Consider the following 22297-nt stretch of genomic DNA (forward strand, 5'->3'; position numbering starts at 1 on the left):
GACGAGCAAAACCAAAACAACAAAGTGCCTGAAGCGGAAACCACGGCGTGATCCAGATTAAGAGGAGCCTACCTTCCGCTAGCCTGTATCACCTGTCTCTTCCTCTCTCTTGCTCATGAAGCACATGTCACATTACACATGAAAAAACGATCATACCATTTTTATTATTATCTTCAGATGTTTTTCTGGGACCACACAGCGTCACTGGTTCCAGAGTTAAGATAAGCCTTCTTTGCTTTTGGTACCAATAGCAACAGTCATGCAGGTTCTACAGGTAAAGAATTTAATCTTGGGGACCATTATTCTAATAGATGGCTACTCTGGGGGTACTACCTCTTTACTCGTTACAGTGTCCCAATGGGTTGTAAACAACAACATATGCAGCAGTATATGTTTAATTACTTAATAGTAAAGATTAAACAATGGTTAACAATATCGCATTGAATTTAAAGTTCTCCTGTTAACCTATAAGGCGTTAAATGGTCTTGCCCCACAATATCTGAGTGAACTCATTGATTACTACAACCCATCTCGCCCTTTGTGCTCCCAAAATGCTGGATTTCTCCTAGTTCCAAAAATTTGTAAGACTACTGCCAGAGGCAGAGCTTTCTCCTTTAAAGCCCCCCAACTATGGAATAGCCTTCCAGCTCCAATCCGAGATTCTGACACAGTTACAATCTTTAAACCTAGACTTAAGACTCACCTATTTAATCAAGCCTTCAGCTAAAATTCCCCTTGTAAGGTGTAGGGGCTTGGGGGACCCCAGACGTTGAGATTTCTGGGGATCTGAGATGTTGATGTTGTCGTCCAGCTGTGTCATGGCATCACTCTATTTGTGACAATGACTTGACTGGAAAGCAATGTCTCAGTGAGCCCTCATGCCTGTGGTCACCTCTGAACCCCTCCCTTTAGTTATGCTGCTATAGATTAGCCTGCCGGAGCCACATGCTCATCACTGGCACGTGAGCTATGTACATTTAAATCAATGGTGGTTTAAATTCATGTCCACTCAGTCTGTATTTCTATCTTCTTGCATGCCTCCACCCAAGACGATTGGATACAGGCACCTGCAGGCACCTGGGGGATGGTCTGGTTTGCTGGTGGATGGGTTCCCTTTTGAGTCTTGGTCCTCCCGAGGTTTCTCCCTAATCCCCACCCTATAGGGAGTTTTTCCTTGCCACTGTCGCCTTTGGCTTGCTCATTAGGGATCTGGACCCATACGATTGTAAAGCTGCTTTGTGACAACGTGTGTTGTGAAAAGCGCTATATAAATAAATTTGACTTTGACTTTGATGTCTTTATGTTAATATGATGTCACTTATTGTAACGCGGTGGTACCAACGAGGACACACCGCGAGTAAAAAACTGAGTGAGAGGTGGACCCAAGTGCCGGCTCATGCCGACAGAAAGATCGTCAGTGTGAGAGAGAGACACGAGCACATAGGAGAAAATAAACACAAAATAAAGGTAAAATGGACAGGAAGAAAACAGTAGGGGAAAACTTGAGGATGGCTAGAGAGCAGCGCAGGAGATAGAGACTCGAATAAGTGAAAGATAAGCGAGAGAGAGAAAGGTGGCGAGACACCTTGCAAACAAACGCAACCAGTAGTAAAGGCAGGGAAAGGGCTGAAAGCGAGATGGCATGACCAGAACGATTCAGCAGTGATTCGTCTTCGTTGCCACAAGCTTCCTTAAGAAGCCTAAAAAACAGCTGAGACGAATCACTGCTGATTACGCTGATTAAGTCTGAGACTGACTCGGGTGCCTCTTGCGGAGGTAGAAGGCGTGGCATCCGAGCCCGCCCTGACACTTATTGTTTCAGTGCTGGGATCTTTTCATTGTTTGATAAATATGATTTTAAAAAATATTTGTTAGCTCAAGTGTGCTGTATATTCTTGTCCTCTGAGACATGGATTCTTATGAAATTCAGGTATATTCATGCAACATCATTCCATTTATAATAAAACTATTTAGAGGAATGATGTCTAAATTTACCATGTAGCTCAGCATAAATAGCAGTGTTTCAGGTAAAACCATAGCACAAAGTATTAAACAGAAAGAGCTCAAGAGTGATTGTATAAAATATAGTTGTAGTATTAGGACATGTTTTGACATAATATTATGGGGCAGTCATGGCCTGGTGGTAGGGAACTGATCTTGTGACCGGAGGGTCGTGGGTTCGATTCCCAGACCTGAGGCCATGATTGAGGTGCCCTTGAGCAAGGCACCTAACCCCAACTGCTCCCCGGGTGCCGGGCTAGGGCTGCTCACCGCTCTGGGCATGTGTGATCCACAGCCCCCTAGTAATCACTAGTGTGTGTGTGTGTTCTAACTGCACAGATGAGTTAAAAGCGGAGGACAAATTTCGATTGCGGTGTAAAAATCACAATTGACAAAATATGGCACATTTACATTTACATGATAGTTCCTATGTATTTAGACGTGCCATTTTTGTATGATTATCATCACATTTCTGCTTCCATTCAACCTTTAATGGGCAGTGCACAGTGCATAAAGATAACCTCCATATTTATAGGTTTTTTGTGTGCTGCACCCTAACCGCACTTTAGATGGTTGGATTATGATAAACAACATTATATTGCATATTGTAATGTATCGTCCCGCCCTGCTGTCAATCACGTCCATTTAGTTCCCCTCAGTGTTTTCCACTCCAAGTGTGTTCTGATTCTGTGTACATGTCCCAGTATAACTCCTCGTTTCTATCATATGTTTCACCTGTCTCTTGTTTTAGCCCTCATTTGTCTGCATATTCATCTCTGCTGGTCTTTGTTTGCAGATTAACACCAGTATTGGCCTTTGTGCCTGGTGTACCTGCCTTTCCTTCGCCTGACGTCTCCTTCCCGTATTTTCCTCAGAGTATCCTGTGTCGTGGTAAATGGTTCATGTTGCTCTTTACATTTTATTCCAGCAAACACGTCAAAATGGCTTGAATTTCTTTCTGGGGTTGAATTGACACCCAGGCCAAAAGGCATTTTACTCATATGAAAACTGGGCTCATTACCGTTCTAATTCAAACTGACATTTATTGGAGGCAATGTGTTTTATTAAATAACAGCCATTGTTTTCATTTTACAGTTTATTCAATAATGCAGCAAGCAATAGGAAGTAAGTAAATGTACAGGCTATAGTTTGCTAATTTTATGTAACTTAGTTCATCTACAAATGTATTTTAATAACATTATGATACAGTAACATTTTTTAAATAGCCAGTAGTCATTGACTGTCCCAGATTTAGCATTCCTATTAATGTCATTTTAGGAGAAAAAAAAGTGCCCATCTAAGATCTGCTGTGTTCAATACACATCATGTGTATTAAGTCATTTAACATTTTGCTTTGTCCGTTATCAAAACAGTCTTTAGTTATTTAGTATTTACTGTAGGTCAGCAAATTGAGAATGGCTCCATTGGTGGAAATCTGGGTTTGAGGGAATGATAAGTGTTACATGTTATAATAGCAGATGTGATAACAAAAGGCACTTTCACATTAGCTGTCCAGTTACAAAAATATGACCACTGTGATTGTACCTGGACCCCAATGGTTGCCACATGTGAATGTATTACTGCTTAATTAATAATAGTAATTATTTATGTGTGCTGTACCTTATGGTTCTTTTGTGTGTTATAATACTCTGAGGTGGTTTTGCTGTGGTCTGTTTTTTACTGACAGTTGTGTATCATTTTACTATGAATCGGAATACTCTACAATACTTTAAATGAGAATACTGGAATTTAGCTGTCAATAATGCTTATAACTGTTGTTAGCAAGTCACTTGAAGGGCAACAGCAGTTACAGCCACAGTCAGGGTGAAGTGACCCGCCTTGTCATAGATGCTCTAAACCACATGTTTCAAAACCTCTGACATTATTCTTGTAACTTTTGATTTTGCAAGGGAAGATTAATTATGCGTCATACATAGCATGAAGATTAAAACAGAGCACGCATTATTCATGACAGACTCTGCTTAGCTGTGTGGGAGAAGACCATAGAAACAAGAGAAAGGAATGTTGGCCAGACAGTTGGTGTTTGCCGGTGCGGGGATCTCAGTGAAGAGAGGATGCTGTGTACTTCTGGTATTCCTGGACTGCTGTTTTATATTAGAGAACTTTTGGAGAATTACTTGTCTTTCTCTCCCCCGGATCATTCCACGAAAATACAGTATAGCTGAGAGGTGCCTCTTACTGTGAATGGGGGTAACAGAGCAAGGATGTCAGGAATAAGGCCAATTATTTTTAACAATAGCTTTGACAAAAATGACTGTAGTTGCGGCAACATTGTATTTATTAGTCCTGAGGGGCAGTTGCTGGAAACGTGACTGGAAAATCCAGACTGCTGGGTAGAACCACCCCCCTCCAAACCCCCTTCCACAACACTTCCCGGCTTTGACAAAAAGCTTGATAAGAGAGGGAGAGAAAGAACGAGAGAGGGAGAACTCTTTCTTCTAATGCTTGAAATTAGTGACTTATTTCAGATAGGCACAACATTTTTACCTTCACCACAATAGCTAAAGTTAGATACAAAGTTAGCTACCTTTCAGGGGATTTATGCCACTGTCTCAGAAATCCCCTAGTAAAAAGGCAATACTGACCACATCGCTACTTTGTGAAATACCTGTGAACTTAGAAATTCTTAGTTACTAAGAATTTTGTTTTAAACTACAAGTTGTGCACACTATTCAACTATTCTCATCACAGTTTAACATAAATAAGACTAAGCAATCTGATTTCGTACTCGGAGTCTACATGAACAAACTGCGTCCTATACAGTACTGATAGTGATACTGTCCCAGTCCGCCCCTGACTCCTCCCTTGGGCTGTCCTGTGTGTAGTATGTGTGGACGTTTGTCTTTGTGTTTGGAGCCTGCATGTTGGTCCGTGTGTTACTCGTTGCCCTTGTCACAGTATCCTGCCTGTCTCATGTAAATGATTGGGTGGGTATGAATTTAACGGGATCTCACTCTCACCTGATGTCTGGATAGTCATCAATCAATGGCTGCAGGTTGTCCTTTATTTCACGTTTATTTTTGTGTCCAATGATTTTGCTCAGGTGGTCTCCTGCTGGGTACAGCCAGTGTTCAGCAGAATTCTATGGAAAACAGATTGCAGCAAAACAGAAGATTGACAGGTCAAGGTTGAGTTATGTCAATTTTATTTTGTCTTTTGGCAATAATAAACATGCAAAACAACCATCAGCAGTGCTCTGGATGATAACTGCACTATCCAGCTGGTTATCTTTCTATTAAATGTAATAATAGTGAAAATAGTCAAAGAAGGAAGTTGATATATGGAAGTAATGTGTTTGAAAGTGAAGAGGTTTTTTAACAAATAAATAAAAAGTCAACTACTCAAAAGTCAGGACTATTCAGGATTTTTAGGGAACTGGTCAACCTACAGTGGACTTCCTGATTCTGACCTTACTCAAACAAGCATGTGCGTGCGTGCTCCCAGCATAGCTCCAGGGAGGGCAGGGGAAAAGTTCACAATTTATTAGAGACAAACTTCTGTTAAAAGAAACTGTCAAAACTACTTTATACTCTTATTTTTAGAAATGTTGGGGCTCAATTTAGGGGTGCTTGTGCACTCCTATAAAGGGGCCAGACAGGCCTACGCTAAGAGTGAAGATGAACACCAAAGGGAGGCAGGACAGCAAAAGCCAAAAGCACAGTGATGCACGGATTGCCAACGTAGCATGTACACAGGAAATTATGTCACAGAGGAGTGGGTGTGGCTTTAAAAACAGTTTGGACTTGGGGTCAAGACACAGAATGTCTGGTCCCATATGTCTATAATGAGAGGCTTCCTCTTCAGGAGGAAGAGTGTAGCTTTAGACTTGTAAGGGTAAATATTCATGGAGTGTGATGAAGGAGCATAGTAGGAAATCAAACAGAAATGAAACTCTAGTCTCATAAACACATCTCCAGCAGAACCAGCCGAACTTTAGACTCACTCAGAACTAAGACCTGGGCAATTTGGAGCATGTAGATAATCTTTGCATGGCCAAAGTTTCATGTACTATATTACTATGTGTAGTCAAAAATAAGTATGTATTATTCTAACAAATATATAAATGAGCTCATTAATGTTATTGATGATGATTCTGTGCTGTGTATGTCCAAAATGGAATAACTTTTTCACAAAGTAGTCACTGCGCTGTCAGAGTTCATACACTAAAACCTATTGATATTAAATATAAAGTCTATAAAATCAAATCCACTGCATCACTTGTATATTAGGAGATGGTAGTAGTGCAGTGGTTTATATTTCAGGATGTATTCTCCCCAAAGGAGTGTATATCCAACTAGACAAAGTTTGTGAACAAACTTCATGTTGGCTTGGCAAAGCCAGGCAAAGGCAGGGTGCACCATGTACAGGTCTCCAGTCCACCACACGTCCAACACACACTCACACAGTCACACCTACAAACAAGCTAGTGACCAGTTAACCTAACACATGCCTTTGGACTGTGGGAGGAAACTGGAGCACCTAGGGAAAACCCACACACAAAACAGCCTGGAACAGGAATTGAATGCAGACCACCTTGCTGTGAGGTGACACAACTAACCACCACACAACATGCTGTCAAAATGTTACACGGACACTTAAAAGAATGTTGAAATCAGCTAAAAATTATTGGCTGTTTGGATGTTTCATGCTTGATGACCTGCTAATCATTGTGAAATGATAGTGAAGGCTGTTTAAAGGTTAACTCTGTTGAATGAGGTTAAATCCTGCTGAAACGTAAACATGAAATAATGTTGAAGTGCTGAACTAGGCTAATTTTCAGCTGTAAACATAATAACAGGCGGTTTGCCTGTTATGGTTGATAACCTCATCAATTATGAGGAATGATGTTAAATGCTGTTGGGTAGTTGTTGAAGGCTATTAGGATTACTGTGTAGTTCCTGTTAAAAGCTTATTTAGATGTGATAGTTGTTGTTGAGGGGGTATTTACCTGTGGGGGCAACACTTGGCAATACTCAAATTATAATTAAAAAATATTGCTAAACCAATGAGCTACAAATAATCCGTGTAATATCTTTGTAATCAGCTACTAAGGTGTCCCTTGTTATGACAGCTACGTTTTAGAGTGAATACCTTTACAATCCTTTCATTTTGACTGTGCATAAAAAACATTTTTGTGAAAATACTGAATTATAAGCCTTTGCATTCTGAACGAACCATTCATCTTATAAATCATAAGACAGAAGAAGATTGTGGTTGGAAGTGGATAATGTACCATTTCCTGGAAGAGTTCGTTGAGTTTGTCCCACTGCTCTCTTATTTTGGTGGCTGCTCTTTCGTGCTTCCTGTTTTTGCAGGTGTAGTTATTCTTCATCAACTGAGATACATAATCTCTTGCCACAGAGTAATGTATGTCACTCACAAACGCCTGATGATCAACACATAAAAGACAGAAACAGGTCAGTGGACAAAGAAAGTGAAGGAACTGTGACCTAAAAAGTGAGAAGAGAAACAGATGAAGGAAATTTTCCTTTCAGCCGATCAAAACAAAATCATAAAATTTTAACAACAAAAAAATTACAGAAATGCATGTTTGATAAAACTGATAAAACACTAAAAATAACATGTGGAGTGTTATATAACTTATTTTTCAATTCCGTAGGTAACAAAGTAGGTGACAAAATTAAGTATTGATGTTAAAAGATGCATGTGACTTCTGCATGTGCAATTTTGTGTTGTCATGTGAGTGCCATTATGACAATCTGGTCATCTGAAACATGCCATAACCTCTTCCTTTTTACATTATACAGTGCATCGTGAACATATTCACCCCCTTGGCATTTTTCATGTTTTACTACCCCACAACTTAGAATTATAATGGATTATTTGAGGGTTTGCATCATTTCATTTACAAAACATGCCTACAACTTTGAACATTTGAAACTTGAACACTTCAGCGTGCTATTCAACCCCGCTCCACCACACAAAGTTAGCAATTACAGCAATTCCACCTCCTTCAAGATTCTGCCGACAAACAGCAATATTCAAGTCCGACCACAGATACTCAAGGTATCTGATAAAGGTCAGGGCTTTAACTAGGCCATTCCAGTAGATTTACACATTTCCCTTAAACCATTCGAGCATTGCTTTAGCAGAATGGTTTGGGCCATTGTCTTGTTGGAAGGCGAACCTCCATCAGCCTCAAATCACTGACAGACCGAAACTCATTGCTCAAGAATATCCATGTATTTGGCACCATTCATCTTCCACGTGATCTGGATCGGTTTCCCAGTTCCTGCTGCTGAAAACATCCCCATCACATGTTGCTGCCACCACCATGTTTCACTGTGGGGATGGTGAGGGTGATGAAATATGTTGGTTTTACACCAGCGTTTTCCTTGGTGGAAGAAAAGTTCGATTTTGGTCTTATCTTACCACAGCACCCTCCTCGATATATTTAGGGAGTCTCCCACATGCCTATTGGCAAACTAAAAACGAGCCTCCTTATTTGTGCCTGTAAATAAAGGCTTTTTTCTGGACACTTTTTTCTGGAAGGCTCTGATTAATGACCTCGCCTGGTCTGAGAGTTTTGGTAGGCGGCCCTCTCTTGACAAGTTTGTTGTGGTACCAATGTTCTTTCCATTTGATCTTAACACTTTTTAACAAAACTATAATTGTTTTGCTACACGTAACCCTAGAGCTGATTTTTGCTTAGCAAAACTGCTGATTTTAAATGTGTAGTGGAAATTCAGGTAGCACGTCAGGTTGTCGAGTTATGTATGGTGACCTATTACATATCTGCATAGTTCAATGCTCGAATATTTGTACTAATATGTACATGTATGTGACAAATGACATGAATGTAACAAAGAAGCGTTCACTACAAGAAAGAAAGCCCAGAAAAAAAAAAAAATGAAGATTAAGATATAGCATCATGTCACGTGAAGTCACATAATGATCCAAAAATTCAAAAATGTTTGACACATTTGGAGAACAGTGGAGAAAGTGCATATTCAGTGACATTCTAGCACCCAGATGCTCACAGGCGGTCAACACGTGTTCAACATGCTTAGCATAGTTTTCAGATCTGTGACGTCCCAATGAATTCTGATTAACCAACACTGCTAACCGCACTGGCGTGTTCAGGAACCTGATCTTTTTGGTCTCAGGGCTGTTGTTTGGTTAGTGGTGCCTCTTTCTTAATGGTGTTGCAACCACTGGGGCCTTTCAGGAGAGGTGTGTATATACTGACATATCATGTGACACTTAGATTGCACAGAGATGGACTTCATTCCCCTAGCAAGTGACTTCTAAAGGTAATTGGTTGCAACAGAACTTTTTAGGGGCTTCATAGCAAAGGGGGTGAATACATCCTAATTTTTGTTTTTTTAATATACATTATTCTCATTTCGTTTCACAAACTTAGACTATTTTTTGCAGATGCATCACATAAAATTCAGATTAAAAAAACAACAAAAACATTTAAATGCCGGTTGTAACACAATGGGTGAAAAGCCAAGGGGGGTGAATACTTTTGCAAAGCACTCTATAGAGAATTGAGTAATGTTTGTGCAACTTAATGACCGCTGCTAAGTGTGCGTGTGTGAAGGTGCGAGGAAGGGGAAGCAGAGAGGTGAAAACAGAACATTTATTCCCTCGAGACAAACACAAAGACAGACAATGGAGGGTAAAACACCAAGGTTTAAATACACTTACGTTAATGAGCGAACAAGACAAACAGGATGAAACGGGGTACCAGGGGAAGTGTCAACAGCAACAACAGCACAACACTGACAGACACGCAACAACCACATGCAAGCAGTGGACCGTACCATGAAGCCTATATGGGGTGGGGGTGGGCGGGGGTGCCGTACCGTTACAGTACCCCCCCCCCCCCCAAATTGTGGGGCTCCCGACATGCCCCTTAAGGTCACAGCTCACCCTAGGCTCATTGTCCGGCACAGGGAGGGGCCTGTGCAGTCCAGGGGCCATAAGGAGAGCGTAGGGCTGTCGCGGTGTAAGAATTTCCACTGCGGTAAATTAACAGGGCTCCACACCGCGATATGCGGTATTATCGCCATTTTTGTTGTTTTCACAAACATATCCTGATTTAAGTGCTATTATAAACACGTTTTTATTGCAGTTGTTATTAAGAATATTATATTTTTATAACAAAGCCGACACAGTTGTAGGACAAATTAAACAGTCCTTATTGTTAAATGCAGAGCACGTAAGGCTAATGACGTGCAATAAGAACGCTCCTTTACTCTTTCATGGAAACAAAGTCCAGCTTATAGCCTACGATTGATCTGCGCTGTGCAAAGAAGGCAAAAAAACTTGAGCACATGAGATCAGAATTCGTTTAAAAAAAAGAAGGAAAACGAAACCCTTCCTTTAGTAATAAAGTCTAGGTTTAGTCCGGCGTTATCATGTCCTTGTTACGTGCTAGGAAACCAACATGTTCACCTTATGTGGTTTCAGAGAGGATCTAAGTGGGGTAACAATGTTTCCGGCAGCACTAAAAACTCTCTCTGGTGGTGTGGGCGTTGCACAAATACACATGTACTTGCGGGACACTTTAGAAAGCAGAGGAAATCTAACCTGGTTGTCGCGCCACCAGGCGATGGGATCTGCGTTAGGGCTCGTGCAGGTAGCTCGAGCTCGGCATGTGCGCGAGCTCTCTTAGTTTCCCCGTTTCACAACAACCTTTCGCGCACAGATTTTGCATATTGCCTCGTCTAAATTGTCCGGCTCTCTCTTTTCATTCGGTTGAAAGCCGAAATGCTCCCAAACTGGCGGTCACATTTGGTTTTGCGACCAGAGTAGCCGCAATTGTTTCCATAAAAAGGCCACTCAGAAGCAACGGATACGAAAGTTTTTAAATAGTAATTAACATCCACCACACACGCAGCGAAGCGGCTTACGTGTAAAACAAGAAGAACCTTGTGGAAAAAAAGAAAACACGAACATCGCGGTGTGACGGTTGCTTGGAATTCCCTGCGGTTGGCAGGTGAATATCGCGGTATTACAATATTGCGGTTATTGCGACAGCCCTAGGAGAGCGCCTTACATCTGGTACGATTAACAGTCAAAAGACCGTGTGCCATGTGCCACAGATGTGGCAGCAGTCAGTGGTGGCATGTTTGGGGATGCTGCCCGGGGGACAGACACAATGGCAGTCAGTGGCAGCAGGCCTAGGGGTGCAGCGGACACACATCCAGTACCTGCACATATAACGGTCTCTCCTGTCTTGGTGCCGCAGCAAACAATCAAGCCAGTGTTAACCAATCAGCCCCAGAACGCTGGGAAAAACACGCCGGTGCTCCCTTGATGGCTCCGGGTAGCATGGAAGATCCCTGTCTGGGAACCCCCCAAAATCCAGGGGGCATTCATCCTGGCATGGCCAGGAATCCCTGGAGTTTTATTTTTACTCTCCCCCGTTCTCTGTGTTCACACACACACACACACAGTGTGTGTGTGTGTGTGTGTGTGTGTGTGTGTGTGTGTGTGTGTATGCATGTCAGTGTGACAGAGAAAAAGATAAAGAGGGAAAGAGAGATAAAACAGAAGGGCATGGAGACCTTCAGACCTGGACATGTTCAGGACTCCAGTATCTGCACTGCTGGGAAAGAGTATCGATTCTTTTAATTAGCTGTTGGAAGTCTTCATCAGAAGTCAGCCACTTTCTTGTCATCATCCTCCTCAGAAAGGTCTGTAAAAGATAATTAAATGTCTGGTTATAATCCAAACTGATACTAAAAGAAGAAATATTTGGCCTGCTGAGCTTAAAGCCACCCCGTCTCTTAGCCAGTTCTTCAGTCCAAACCCATAATGCCACCACTGCTTAGAGACAAGTGTCCACAATGCATAGAAAATACTGAGAAAGCCTGCCCTCTCTGAAATCTCAGAAACATGCCTAGTTGTGCATCAGCTCCTAACATTTACATTTACATTTACGGCATTTAGCAGACGCTCTTATCCAGAGCCTGGCGTTCATCAACAGACATTTACAGTGACAATATCAAAGCCAAGAACTTAAATTTTTACCTTTTATTTAGTCTGATTGTGTGATTTGTGTGTGACTTGTGTATTTGTCTGTATTTTGTGTAATTTGTGTGTTAACGGGCCGCCCAATGGAGGATGGGTTCCCTTTTTGAGTTTTGGTTCTCCCGAGGTTTCTTCCTATTTCCCCACCATCATAGGGAGTTTTTCCTCGCCACTGTCGCCTTTGGCTTGCTCATTAGGGTTCTGGACCCGTAGTATTGTTAACCTTTTAAATCCTGTAAAGCGCTGTGTGACAACATGTGTTGTGAAAAGCGCTATACAAATAAACTTTGATTTGATTTGATTTGAGAGCGACTTACAAAGTGTTTTGCATGCTATCACAGAATTCATCCTAGGAAATAGTACAGATAGGCCAGAATTCAAGATAACATTGAGTCAGACTACTACTAAACTACAGGAGTCAGTGTCATTACCTAGTGTTTTGCAAGTTAGACATTTGTCAAGAAGCACAAATAACCATAGGCAGACATAAAATTTAAAGAACAACGGCAAGTGGTATCAGCTGAGTTAGTGCTCTGGTAAGAACTCAACAGGTGAGTCTTCAGTCTACGCTTGAAGATAGCAATAGACTCTGCAGTCCTAGCAGCTAATAGAAGATCGTCCCACCATCTTGGAGACGGAGAATAGTCTGGAGCTTTGTCTTCCATGAGATTTTAGGGTTAGGGTTAGCCTAACCCTAACGTCTGACAGATGCTATACGAGACTCATTTGTGCCAGATTAAATTAAGATTTTATAATAATCAGCCTTAGACAACAATATGTAGGTAGTAAAAACAATATTTTCTTTTATATGTATAATAGTACAGTTTGTATGTTGTAACTGTTGCAGCTATACTTGGTGCACGAGAGACAATAAAATAATTACATGATTCAGAATGAAAGCAAACTGCATTTAGAGGAAGCAGCACTGAGCCAAGGGAACTCGATAATATTTTGACTTATTTTGGTGTATGCCAGGATTTATGAAGTTTGTCGCATGATGTTGGGTAATCCCTCTAAATTAGATTGCAACACATCACACCCACACTCAAGCATGACCTTTTTTTTTTTTTTTTTTTTAAAGTGCACTTAACGTTTAAAAAGTCACTTAATATTCATGATAAAATACTCCAGGCACCTATTGTTGCTTTGATTAAATTTGACATTTTGAATTAACTCAGGGCCTCTATGCCCATAATGGGCTGTTTGCATCCGATCATTGTTTTCTGTGTGGATCATTTTTGCCGTACAACACCTGGCATGGAGGATCCAGCAGGGGAGGATCTGATCCACGTTTCTCCCCGCTTGGCTCACCTCATTTTCCACCCATTTCACCCTGGAGCTTCCTACTGAAGGTTACGCCGGGCATTACTGAGCCCGTCACTTACTTATTAGCCCAATATACTGTTTGTGTTTCATCTTGTTCATGCCTGTTCATTATGCATTGTTAAGTATAGAACCGTGCACTGAGAGAACAGTTTTAAGTTAAGTTTAAAGGAGGAGATTGAAGAACATTTCTGAAACCTTGTACCCTATACTACACATGCCCAGTTCCAGAGGATATGAGTGGACTTTATGGTTTGACTCACCTTGATGTCGGTTTTGAAATGTTCCTGCAAGGCCTGTCTCAGTCGTAGAACCAATCCGTCCACCTCATTCCCCAACTGTTCCACTTGATCAGGACAGCTGTCTCTATAGTCCTCCATATGGTTTCTGGAAGAACACACACACTTTTACTGCAATAAAAACAGATCAAATAAAGACAGGAATTCAAATGAATGTTTGTTGGCAATTGCTTCAAACAGACTACTGTAATACTGTATTGTAAAATGTGTTGAATTCTGGGGAAATGTTATTTTCATACACATTTTCAACACTAAAGGACACTGAATTAATTGCATATTCTCTCAAATATTCTCATATCATCACATAGCACTATTACCAGGGTTAGACAACCATTAAAACAGAATGAATATAACACAAGACATTCATTTTGGCTATCACGAGACAGACTTTACTGCAGACTTTACGAGACAGTTTTTCATGCATGCTACTGTCATGGAAATTCTCCATCACAACAACCAGGGTCTCTCCATAAGAAGAGTCATGAGTGATTGGTCAATTTTACTGTCATTTGAAACTGATATTGCGCTGAATTATAACTGCCAGGCCCTCTGTAAACGAACAGCGGGCATCACAGTCCTGATAGGGGGAGACACATGCTCACAGGCTTCCACTTAAATAGACACGGGTGAATAATTTATTTGCTTATATTGTTGTAATTGTTTAGATGTCGATTGTCAAACTGTAAGTAGATAAAATAAAATTGGATAAATTATATTATACATATTTATGTTTTAAGAATATTTTAGGCCCTCTGAGAGGGCGTAGAGGGCCCTGACGGTTCCCGACTGGTCACCTGTGTGGAACATGTCACCTGTGTGGAACATGTCTCCTGTGTGGAACATGTCTCCTGTGTGGAACATGTCACCTGTGTGGAACATGTCTCCTGTGTGGAACATGTCACCTGTGTGGAACATGTCTCCTGTGTGGAACATGTCACCTGTGTGGAACATGTCTCCTGTGTGGAACATGTCTCCTGTGTGGAACTTGTCACCTGTGTGGAACATGTCTCCTGTGTGGAACATGTCACCTGTGTGGAACATGTCTCCTGTGTGGAACATGTCACCTGTGTGGAACATGTCACCTGTGTGGAACATGTCACCTGTGTGGAACATGTCTCCATTCCCACCTTCTCGTTGTCTAGTCCCCTTGACCCCAAGGGTGACCTCAAATTTCCTCATTTGGTCGCACGCTATGTTTTAAAATACTCTTGGGAAAGTAGAGTTTCAGCATTCTCTATAACACTGCAGTGAATCATGCTGACAGTATTCTACAGTAGAAGAACTGCTGCACATGTTCACAACAGTTGCAACTAGTGAAGACAACTGCCTTTTGTGCAAATGAGGCTTCTTTACATGTGGGTTCAGATCTTTTTTGAAAAAAAGGCCCTTGTTTTACAAAGAGTGGCAGAAGTTACAAAATGACGGTTGGCAGGATCTCTTTGATTAAGGCTTTTGTTATATGTTCTGTGAAAGACCTGGTGTGGCTTAAACTTGACGCATGAAATTGAATGGCTCAAGCAAATGTAAATAAGTGGTGCTCAGTAAATCTTTGCGAAGCACAAACTGGATCATGCAGACTGTTGCGTAACTGCTGTGTAGGTTTGGGAGAGCTCGTCTTCCATAGATGTTCCAGTTTCGCTGCCTCTCCAGAGCTCCAGGGACTTTCCCTGCTAAATGTGAAACGGGCAAATCTAGCTTACTGTTCCTTCAGTTAAATCACATGATTTCACTGTGTGAAAGCAAGACCCTGGAACATAGATCCTTTAAGTCCACTGTACACAATCCTGATTTGGACAATGAAAAGTTTTTAAAGGCTACATTTGTTATTGCTCTTATTGTTTAGTTTACTGTATGTGTGACTAGGTCTACTCTTGGTAGTTGGTAAAAGTAGTTCTTGCAAGATCTTGTGTGTGTGTGTGTGTGTGTGTTAATGTGTGTCTGTGTGTGTGTGCATGGATCTGAGGAGTTCACACTCAGTCTAATGTATATGTGAAAGCAGCTTTTCCGTTTGCAATCTGTATATAATACGTCTGTGGCTGAGACCTTCCCTTGTGGTAAAACTTCCATTATATGCCAAAAACCATAATCCTGCAATCCATATCTGGGCCACAATTGTTGTAGTCTGGGCCTGGCATACTTAAAAATTGCTATATGTCAAAACTGTTGTCTCAAAACAGAATTGAAAGACATTACGCATGAGTTTTAAGCATGAAAAATGTGTGAAAGAATGTCTTCAGTGTTTATCCTCCGTCACCCCTCCATCCATCTGTGCAAACCTGCCTGTTACATCACCCTCTTTCCCCCTTGTGCCCTGGTCACATTACTCTGTGCTGTGCCTAAACTCTGAAGCTCACTTCTGCAAAAGTCTGATATCGTCCCTCTTCCTCTGTTTTCGAATCATAACTGAAATCCACTCCGTGTGTTTGTCCCATCACCCGGGTCTCTGGTCGGCCGTACTGCTCTCGTATAGGGTTCCTATGCTGTTGTTTCGTGACATTATGTGTCCCTTATTTTTATACATCCTGCATCTTTGATTTTGAGAAAGGTGTTTTAAAATATTTTTAAATTATTATTGTTATTATTATTAATAGTAGTAGTAGTAGTGCTAAAACTACACTGAACAGCTTTCTTGTTTATTTACTTTAGAAATCTATAATCCATAAATCTTGGTGATCTTAGTATGGCTAACAACTGTGTAGCCAATATTCCAGTTACTTCCTCTTTAATGGGTGGACTGTGTATACACCTGCGTCAAATATAACATTTATTGCAACAGTTTAAGGTATTACAATATTGACACTGTTAATGTGTTGGAGAGTTACAATGCAGCTAAAGTACCTACTTCAAAGCACTGAAGCTGTTGATGTACGTAATGTGATATGCAGCCCATAGGGAGGGATTCTGTAGAGTGTCACTGTACTGCACAAAGGCTGATTCAAACCTTTTGAGAGGGTGGAAGGGAAAGAGAGAGAGAGAGAGAGAGAGAGAGAGAGAGAGAGAGAGAGAGAGAGAGAGAGAGAGAGAGAGAGAGAGAGAGAGAGAGAGAGAGTGTGAGTGAGTGAGTGAGTGAGAGGACCAAGATAAAGCAACATATTTGAATAAATGACATGTTGGAAATCCCAAATTTTCATAATAGGGAAGTGACATTTCAACATTGCCTAGATCTGTGATCAGACAAAATAAGCAAATTCAGACCTAAAGTGTCATACACACCACAGATATCCTGGAAGATCCCAATGAAGGGTTTATTGTTAGGATTGTGTAAAATCCATTCCTAGACTGTCTAGTCATAAGGCACTGAACTGATCTAATGCTAGCAGAGAAAGGGGGAATGAAATTAAACATAAAATATAATAATCCATGTTTCCATGATAATTACATTGATACACTATGAAATAGTAATTTCACTTGAATTTTCATTTCAATACTGGACGTGAAGTACTAACTGTCTAGGAAATTGCTTCAGCTCCTCAAGACAGCAGTTCACAGCCTTCTGTTCCAGGCCCACATCTTTGGATGCCTGAACCTTTCCCTTAACATTCTGGGAGAAAAGACAATACCAGTTTGCATCAGTACAAACAGCAAAACTTTTCTGCAATGGCCATTTTAGTACATTGCCGCCCCCTAGAGGAAAACATTTGTATTTGCTTGTGGTTAGGTCATGAGTTAAGGGGAATCTAGGGACTTCCCTTACAAGCTGTCCAACTAAAATGATAAAAGCATTATTGTGATTCCATGTCAGTGAGCAGAACAGCTGTGCTCACCATCCAGATGTCCATGTCAATGTGGGAGCTGTAGACTCCTTCTTCTATCGCTGGGCTTTCCTCAACTTTCCACATCTCCTCATATTCCAGTTCAGTTATTTTATTCAGGGAGTTCTTGATCTCTGCCTATTATGGAAAGAAGTGTTTCCATTTCTTTGTTTGATATTTTGTCAGAATGACGTTGTGCAGTTGTTCAAAGCAAATTCTGTTTATGCCTGTAGCTCACCTGTAAGCAACTGTAGTATCCAGTCTTGATCTGTTGTAGAAAATCCCCACCCAGCGTCAGAGCTCTCTGCTCTTCTTTCAACTCAGGTTGCAAGGACACGCTCCCCATAACCTTCTCACTGTGTACAGAGAGGTACTATTAGCCGCCATTATCTTGTTGTTTTGCTGAACTAGAGCTACACTGTTGAGCTCATTTGCAGAAATGTTTCAATATAGTCAAATATGGGCATTTATAATCCAAAGTTTTAATCCCACTGTCATTTTGAGGAAATCTATAGAAGCACAAACAAGTTAAAAGCGAGCAGGTAACACTGATCAGCAAATATTCTACAAAACGTGTTCTAAATATAATCAAACTATGAAAATAGTTAACTGATAAGTACGAGACTACTTTCACTACACTCTTTTACTGAATTGTTCAGGTATGTCAAAGATCTTGCCCTCCCCTATGTTGCACACATACATGTTGTTGATAAGCAGAACACACAGGTATGTTGTGACATCAAATCATAAAAGAGAACTGCCTCCGTGCTCTGACTTTAAAATAGTTAATCTTTTTGAAAAAGAAGAGATTAAAAAAATTTAGATTTTTAGACATTCGTATTGCCAAGAGAATTTTGCAAGCTACAGCTTAAAATGCCAAAACATTTACAATGCTTTGCTATAACATATTATTCAGAAACACTCCCATATCTTTTGTAGGGACTTGCTTACATGCGTAGTCTATAAGCAGACTTACAGGTTGTACTACTGAGCAAATGTAACAAATAAACAACAACAAAAAAAAAAAGGTAAAGAGCTACTGTGGTTGTGTGCTCAGAATTACATATCTCTTTGAAGTTTATGTAATAAATGATTCCCATAAAATCACACTAAAATGTATTGTTTCTAATGATGCTTCTCACTTGAAAGCACAAAAAAACAACGAAGAAACAACAAAAGCTCCTTGCCTGGGGTAGCGGTGAATGATAAAATCCAGAAGTGCATAGTAATCCCTCAGCTCCCTTGACTTGTCCAAAAGCTTCTTCAAGTGTTTTCCTACCATCTCATGACAAGATGAAACGTATGTTTCAAACACGTTAAAACTTGGTGGGTATGAGCCCACCAACTCTGCCTTCACTTTCTCCAAGACCTCCACAATTGTTTTACCCAGAAGTCCCAAGTGGACTGCTAACCAGGAAGGGTTTTTCTCAGGATCGTCCAGTTGGGCCTGCTTGATGGTGGCCCTCACCCCTTCCTGTACTGAAGCCCTCCAGTAATCTCTCCATCCTGTCATCCCTCCCACCTCTCCCTCTCTCTTCTCTTCCTCTTGGATGATGCAGGCTACACGCACCAGTAGTTCTTTGTTGCGAGAGGGCAGGGCACATGAGTTCTGCACAATCTCAGTCAGTTTGGTCCTCAAGGCATCGTAGAGCAGCCTCAGGTCTTTCTCTTTATGGACCAGTTCCAAAGGCAATTCCTGTTCACCCAGAGCTTCCTTCTCTTGCTGAAACTCGATCCGTAAAGACAGCAGGTTCAGGTAGGCCTCTTCCAACACCTCCAAGTCGATGAGTTTTTTAATCTCCATTACTGCACACGTGCATGGAAAGACAGACGTAGAAACTAAGACAGGACTTAATTACACAAAAATAGAGAGCAAATGCAAAGATATCCTGAAGGAGGCTTCAGTATCATCAGTAACAGCAGCTTTCAAAGTGTCTTAAGTTATCCATTTGCCAGTTTTGAGGTGAATTTAACACACACACACACACACACACACACACACACACACACACACACACACACACACACACACACACACACACAAATTCCTGCATTTAAGGAATTAGCAAGGGTCAGCCGGAGTGCAATGACTGAGCCTCACTTTGGGTGAACCATCTTCCTACTCATGGCCCCGCCCCTGCCAGGTAAGTATCAATTTCAATACAGGAACAGTGTTGAAATCCAGTGCTAAGAATCCAAGCAGCTCATTCAGAGCTGTGGCTTAAGAACAAGTGTATTCTATAGTAGCAAAAGAGGAATTCAACCTGGGACCTTGGATTCAACTTCCAGTACTAGATATTGTAATCAGTGGTAGTTATTTCAACATTTTATGGGATTTATTAGCAGAGTTTTGTCTCCTGTCTCCTGGGGAAAGACAGGGTAGATTTTTTTTGTGCCTGGACATTGTGGGCTATGATTCAAAAGCTTGCATAAGTATAAATAAATCAGTGTTGACAAAATAGAAGACAGGTTCAGGTCAGGATTCAAGGTCTGGAGCTAAAATAACCACAACAATGTATATGGATGCTCAGTTTTGATTGGGACGGGAAAAACGCAAGTACCTGACAAAGGTGCTGATGGAATCTCAGGTAGGGTGTATGGCGTTCTTACATCTGCACCTCCTCCCAAAACCTCAGTTTCCATCTCTGGTAAAGCGGAACTCTCTGTGACTACCCCCAGCGGCTCAGGTCTGCCGATGTGCTTTTCTTTCTTACTTCCCAGACGGAGGCTCCATCTACCTGTTTCCCGCTTCTTTGGTGATTCATCTTTTAAAGCTACCACAGGATCTGGGCGGGTTAGAGAATAAGTCAGGGAAATTACTTTAGAAGTTCATACTCGGACTCTAGACATGAACAGGCCTACAATACAATCATCCAGACATATTATTGCATTCATTTACCGGTAGTTACTTTTATCATCTAAATCAGGACAGGGAATGTTGGCTTCTTTAGGAGGGTCTGTAAATGTTCTTAGAGTGTTCTAGAGTGTGCAGGTAGAGTTACCTGCTCCAAACCACTGATGCCTGGATTTACCTGACTGAGTTCTGGAATGTGAGGGTTGGAATGTCTGGTTTGGTGAGCTCTGTGGGCACAAGTCACCTAATTTCTGCTGTGGAGATGACATGGGTCCTATATTTAGACCTAAAGAGAAGTGAAGTATAGTAAACATGTAAAATGTTGGACAAGGTGTACAATTTGAAGTAAAAATAAACAAATAAAAAAAATCCCAATATGTATAGGCCTAAAACATGTCTGAGGTGACTGCTATTCTAAAAAAAAAAATCCGTCTTACATAATTAAATATGAAAGACAATCAATGGTCTTTCCTAAAGAAGCCCCTTGTGACATTCATGAGGAACAGAATCAACTTCGCATCTTTCAACAGATCATATACTGAATGGTACAAAAATGGAGACACTCATTAGACAGTGATGAAAACCCTTTTCTGTCTGGGCCAAAGGTCATGGGTGAACTTAATTCATTAGCTCACAGCAGAAAGGGCTTTTTGACAGTAGAGGCTTTATTTTAGAGATAGTCTTAGCCACGTAATATCCCCAAAAGTGAGCTGTGCCATGGGTACAGTACAATGTTGTCGCGTTGTTTGTGCAGCTTGCGTTCTTTCCCCCTTGACCGCCAGAAGAACGTTTTTATCACATCACTTTTGAAACGGAACACTTACTTGGTGAAGATGGAGGTGGTGTCTGGTGTTCCGAGCTGTTACCAGGTTCACTTCCAACATTTGCCGTCCCGGTCTTTCTCCTTGACCCGTTGAGTTTCATGGGGAGAGGGCTCTTCTCTCCAGCACGCTTGATGCTCTCTCTTAGAGATCTCATCACTCTGTGCTTCCTCTCTTTCCCATTGATCTCTGCTTTGCCATCGCCCGTTATCTCAATCCCAAACGAGTTATCCGAGGCCGGAGCGTCTCTGACATCACACGTCCCGTCCGCCTCTGCTTGTCCTCTTTCTGCCATTCTGTCCGTGACAGTCCTGTGACGAAAGCTCATCGCCACGTTGATCAGTCTGGGTATGATGTGTATGGAAGAGATTTCTCAATGCTGTGAACCCTTCCAACCACAGGATCAGGTTGTAACAGGGTTTATCATGATTTTGGCAAGGTTGTTTGTTTTTTTTGTGTTTACTGAAAACATGTCATTTTCCCTGGGGGAAGAGGGTGTACATGTGACCATACACACATCACTGTTTTGTTGTTCATTAAAAGACAGGTAGCTGCTAAAATAGTCACAAATTGCAATACTGGTCGCAATAAACAGACACTGTTCCAATAACACACTCGCTTCTCAAGAGCAGCCATCATTCATTCATTCATTCATTCATTCATTCATTCAGCATTCTTCTAAACTGCTTAATGCAGTAAAAGGTTCAGAGGTGGCCTGTCCCAGCAGCACTGGGTGCAAGGCGGGTGCAAGCGTTGGACACGGTATCTATTAAATGCAACAGTATGCGGAGAGAAAAAAAGAATATAGCTTAAAACTGATAACATTACAATATGTGTAAAGGCTATATATTACATAATACAAGCCAGTAAAGAGGTTGGCCCCGAGATGTCTTTTCAAAATAAAAAAATAAAACATAGGGGAGGTCATGTTCAGACAACACAACACAAACCAGCATTCCTATTTTGTGTCTGTTAAGACACGTGAAAGTGAAATGCAAAACGTATGTGTGTGTACATGTATGAAAAAACATTTAATAGTTTGAAAAATAAAAGACTGTAACAAATTTCCTATGTTCAACACCAAAAACAAACATTGTAGAACATAACCTAAAATTCCTTCAACAAGCTGTAATTAAAGACCACTCAGAAAACAACACATATCAAGAATAGTTGCAAATGTAAATATTTCACTTGTGAAATTCAATTATATATAAAATGCCC

The 22297-nt window shown here is 41.1% G+C and overlaps 1 protein-coding gene across 4 annotated transcripts in view; it reads right to left on the minus strand.

The window, feature by feature from the left end:
• Nucleotides 1-22297, minus strand: part of exoc3l4 (exocyst complex component 3-like 4) — a 25300-nt gene continuing 3003 nt past the window's right edge. Inside the window, exons 2-14 of one of the 4 annotated variants that reach the window (XM_076975640.1) lie at nucleotides 21080-21558; nucleotides 20434-20541; nucleotides 19963-20187; nucleotides 18589-19207; nucleotides 17640-17757; nucleotides 17414-17539; nucleotides 17096-17190; nucleotides 16492-16590; nucleotides 13614-13737; nucleotides 11570-11692; nucleotides 7256-7408; nucleotides 4983-5104; nucleotides 1-108 (exon numbers count right to left, since the gene is read on the minus strand). In XM_076975640.1, the coding sequence (XP_076831755.1) occupies nucleotides 69-108; nucleotides 4983-5104; nucleotides 7256-7408; nucleotides 11570-11692; nucleotides 13614-13737; nucleotides 16492-16590; nucleotides 17096-17190; nucleotides 17414-17539; nucleotides 17640-17757; nucleotides 18589-19207; nucleotides 19963-20187; nucleotides 20434-20541; nucleotides 21080-21404 (2277 nt within the window). In that variant the 5' untranslated portion in view covers nucleotides 21405-21558 and the 3' untranslated portion in view covers nucleotides 1-68. Of the gene's footprint in view, nucleotides 109-2641; nucleotides 4201-4982; nucleotides 5105-7255; nucleotides 7409-11569; nucleotides 11693-13613; nucleotides 13738-16491; nucleotides 16591-17095; nucleotides 17191-17413; nucleotides 17540-17639; nucleotides 17758-18588; nucleotides 19208-19962; nucleotides 20188-20433; nucleotides 20542-21079; nucleotides 21559-22297 lie in introns of those variants that run through there. The other 3 variants (XM_076975638.1, XM_076975637.1, XM_076975639.1) reach the window with 3 other exon arrangements.

Source organism: Brachyhypopomus gauderio, chromosome 15 (assembly GCF_052324685.1).
Source record: "Brachyhypopomus gauderio isolate BG-103 chromosome 15, BGAUD_0.2, whole genome shotgun sequence".
Classification (NCBI taxonomy): Eukaryota; Metazoa; Chordata; class Actinopteri; order Gymnotiformes; family Hypopomidae; genus Brachyhypopomus; species Brachyhypopomus gauderio.